Below are 4,307 nucleotides of genomic sequence, written 5' to 3'. Positions count from 1 at the left end.
TCATAATTTCAGCGGGAGGGAGGGGAACAGCAGAACAGCAGAGTGGCGAAGGAGAGCTGTCTTCTTCCCTTTACAAGCTTCAAAAATGTATTTATCGTGTGATTTTGGAAATAAAAGTGTCATATTCTGAAAGCCAAGACTTTGTTTATTTAAAATAAAACACCCGAAATAAAAAAATATATATTCAAAAAAAAAAAAATGTTATTGGCTCATCATAGGCCCCCGATCTCCGTAGGCCCCTGGGCTTCAGCCCAGGTCAGCCCGTGCATTAAGGTGGCCCTGGTCACAGCCTACCACGGCTGCCATGAGGAGGAGAAGAGAAAATGATGATAAGGAATTGAATAGAATTGAAAACGGGATAAAGTAGATTAGAATGGACAAGAATAGAAAAGAAAATAATAGATGATACGTGTAATTCCTTTATTGTCAATGCAACAGGTACAACAAAAATAAAAAATGCAATCCTGTCAACCTTTTTCACATATCAACAAGCAATAAAAACAATACATATAAAAATATATAATTGTAAAAATGTATAATTTACAAATAAGATAACAGATACTAATAATTATAATAATAATAATATTAACACCATTTTAATTACATTACAATTAAAATAAAGGCATAATACATATACATAAATAAATATGTATTGATGAATTGTAGTGCACTTGCAATTCGTCTATAACTGTTTTTGTTTTAGTGTTGGTTCAGTGTTCGACGTTATCCTGCGTTGGGATGCCTCTGGTGTAAAAGCTATTTTTCTTGACCATTCTGTTCTCCACAGGGTCTCACATGCTGCCCAGTTATTACGGCATGAGGCGCTCCTTCATCTCGGACTCAGACTTCTGCCCGTCCACTAAGCAGTTCTCCCCTGATGTGTACTCCCCCTCGCTGGGGGGTAAGCCCCTGGGCTGCGAGCCCTCCTCCATGAGCAGCTACTCCTCCTTCATCGACAGCTACTACCCGGAGACCTTCGGGGATTACCGCAGCGCCGCCGCCTTCTCCAGCTCCGGAGGCTCTTTCCTGCCCTCCTCCGCCCTCTCATCCCTGCTGCCGCCCTTCACTGGAGAGTCCTCACACTTATTTCTGGTAGGACAGGGTCTCTCTCTCTGTGTGTGTGTGTGTGTGTGTGTGTGTGTGTGTGTGTGTGTGTGTGTGTGTGTGTGTGTGTGTGTGTGTGTGTGTGTGTGTGTGTGTGTGTGGCCTGATTATGCTTTTGGGGTCCTCCCTTTCCTGTAGTGTGTTATACAGGTTTGTGTGCATGTAAATGGTCTGCAAAGGCTAAAATCCCAATGTTCCCTCCAGAGGGAGTTTCTCTCTCTCTCTTGTGTGTTGTTTATGTTTTTGTTTTAGAAATGTATGCCTTTCTTTTCAGAGTGTGTTTTCAGTGTGCTTGATGACCAAAAAAAATAAATTGTAATTCACCCTGTAGTGTCACTTCTGGTTAAAGAAAACAAGACTTTAAGGGCTAAAAGGCTAATGAGGTGTGTGTTAGCAATGTATATAACAGTTTAGCTTAAGTGGCTGCCTGTTTTAAATCACATTCTAATTGGAGCATATATTTGCCATGAGGTATATATCATATTTTGAGTTTGTTGAGTTGCTGCACTGTTTTAGCACGAGACCCTGAGACCAACAAATCAGTAACTCAGAAATATCTCGAAATACTTTTACATTTCCGATTCATTGAGAATATAGAAACAGTGTTGAAAGGAGATTTTTTACGAATGCCTTTAATGATTTAGTTACAAAAATCAAAGAGGTGACATCACATTGAATACATCCAATTAATTTGCACAGCTTAACCATCGCTTTTACATCCTGGATGTCTTTTTCATTCTGGGAAACAGGACAACAGTGTATAAAGTTAAAGGAAAATATGAATGAGTCAAAGAACATATATTCCAATATCATGAACAGACAGTGTTCACTTCCTGTAGTCAGCAGAGGAAATGATTGAGTGATCTCTTTACTTCCTGCCTCAGAGGGACTCATGGGAGCAGTCTGTTCCTGAGCCGGTCTCCCAGGTGGAGGCTCTGTGTCCGGACAGCCTGGCCTCTGTCAGCGTGCCACCCTCCATGCCCAGCCCGGACCCCCCGGGGAGCCCGTCCCAGTACCGCTCCCCCAGCCGAGGCTCCTCCATGGGCCAAGTCTCCAGCAGCCAGCCCTACACCCTGCACTCCCTGGAGGAAGCCCACTACCACCCCCTGAGCACCAGCAGCACCTACACGGTCCCCAACAGCTCCTTCCCCTGCCCCTCTTACATGGGCGTCCCCATCAGCGACCTGGTGTCAAAAATGGTGACAGACGAGGCCTCCAGCCTCCCGCCCAACGGAGAGGCGCACTCCTCCTGGGCCAAAGAGGACGGAGTGAGCTCCTGGTCGCCATACGAGATCAGGAGGGCCTACTGACCGCAGGAGGGTCTCCATCTCTAACAAGATGGAGGTCTCACAGACTATTGAACACTGAGCAAGCACTTGACAGAACAGAGAAGACTCAAACATCTGTAAAAGTGTGATTTGAAGACAATTTCCGCCATGTACAAAGAGAGGATTCAAGTTTTGTTAGTGAAGTAGCATAGTTTGACCAAAGTGAAATGTATACTTATTTGTAAAAAACTAAATCCAAAGCATGTGTGTCCTTTTTGCTTGATTTGTAACACACCTATAAGCCTTAAAATAAAAATTAAATAAACAATATATATGAAGTTAACCAATTTGTGCCAAAAAAAGAGCAATAAGAATGATAAGAAGAGAAAAATAGTGGCTAGTGGTGGTCTAATGGATAGTGAGGTGGGCTGAAGATTGGAAGGTTGTGAGTTCAAATCCCGCCATGAACACCAGCACTAGTGTGCCCTTGAGCAAGGCACTTAATCCGTAGTTACTCCAGGGAGAATGTCCCTGTAATCGGTAATTGTAAGTCGCTTTGGATAAAAGCGTCAGCTAAATGAAATGTAAAAAATGCCACACATATTTTTCTGATCAAGTGAAAAATGTAATTTGTATCAAGGAATGAAGAAAAGCGCTAACATTGTGTTTGTTAAATCTTTTCATATACATTTGTTTACACTGAACATGTGTATATATCTTTGATTTTTAACTTATGGGTTTTCAGATACCAAAAACATGACTTACTTTATTGCAGTTTCTAAGATATGGACATTTTCTTTGCAAATTTTAGTCTTTGGGCACATCAGACTTCTGTCCCTAAAATATAATGAAGGTTGTAACGTCCAGCTTCTGGTCATCTCAGATGTGCAATAGCATTCAAAATCACCATACAAACACACTATAACTATTCTGAAGTTGTAATTACATGTGAGGAAATGTGTTGGTGTTTCATTTTGTTTTGGTTGACACCTATGATTGAAAAAGGACAGAGTATCCTGCCATAAAATATCATTGATGTTGAAAAGATAACAGAAATTAAAACACCTTTAATGCTAACATTCTTTCACACATTGTATTAAAATGTACAACACAAATCTTTAATGCAAAAATGATTTTTTCTTCTAAAGATTGTTTGATGAATACAGTCAGCACTGTTTGATGTATAAAATATACTTTTCACTTATGTGAGCTCCATATTTTTTACCCCATTGTGTTGGAAATCATTTTAGGTTTGAATATCTCATTTACTTTACAGTTAATCAGGAATACAATAAGATTTATAATGGTGTGATATCCTCTCCGATGACAAGTGATTTTCGATGATTAAATATGTTATTAACTGTCTACTATACACCAGTTATGAATGATTCTTGAGAGCAGTAATCAAAAACATTAATAAACACATTCAAATATCATTATATATGCCTACACCAACACTTGTGTGTGTTATAAACCATTTAAAAAGTGTGTGTGAGTAGTTTTAATAAATGCTAAATATGGGAGATAATATTAAATATTATCGAATAAAAATAGCACTTATTTTTCATCAAGCTTTTCAACCAAGCAGTGGTGAAAGGAGCACTCTGAATGTTTTATTAGGTAAAGTAAGACTCTGTTACAAGTAGTACAAGGAAAAGTCTGGCATTCAAAATCTTACGTGAGTAAAACTACAAGTACAAGTATCAATATACTTCTAGCAACAAAACTGAAAGTACTCATTATACAAATGGGCCATTTCCAGAAAGAAAAAAACGTTTTATATCCCAGGATTATAATTAGTGTTCCATTAATGTGTACATCATTTTTGGGAGGAGGGCTAACTTTAATCACTTTTTGTACAATCATAATTCATTTGTTTAATTATTTTTTGCAATAATAATATGAACCTGCAGAAACCAATCCTTGTGTATATAT

General features: G+C 39.1%; 1 protein-coding gene across 1 annotated transcript; it reads left to right on the top strand.

Annotated features, from left to right (window-relative positions):
* Positions 1–787: 787 nt before the first annotated feature.
* On the top strand, positions 788–2,644 carry pou2af2 (POU class 2 homeobox associating factor 2; the record flags this gene model as incomplete). The annotated part of the gene is made up of 2 exons (XM_010783326.1): positions 788–1,092; positions 1,989–2,644. Coding segments are annotated over 2 exons (731 nt in total), but the record flags the coding sequence as incomplete, so codon positions are not given.
* Between the last annotated feature and the right edge of the window lie 1,663 nt (positions 2,645–4,307).

Source organism: Notothenia coriiceps, unplaced genomic scaffold (assembly GCF_000735185.1).
Source record: "Notothenia coriiceps isolate Sejong01 unplaced genomic scaffold, NC01 NC01_scaffold00025078, whole genome shotgun sequence".
NCBI lineage: Eukaryota > Metazoa > Chordata > Actinopteri > Perciformes > Nototheniidae > Notothenia > Notothenia coriiceps.
The sequence above is the reverse complement of the archived record's forward strand: the minus strand, read 5'-3'. Positions and strand labels throughout refer to the sequence as shown.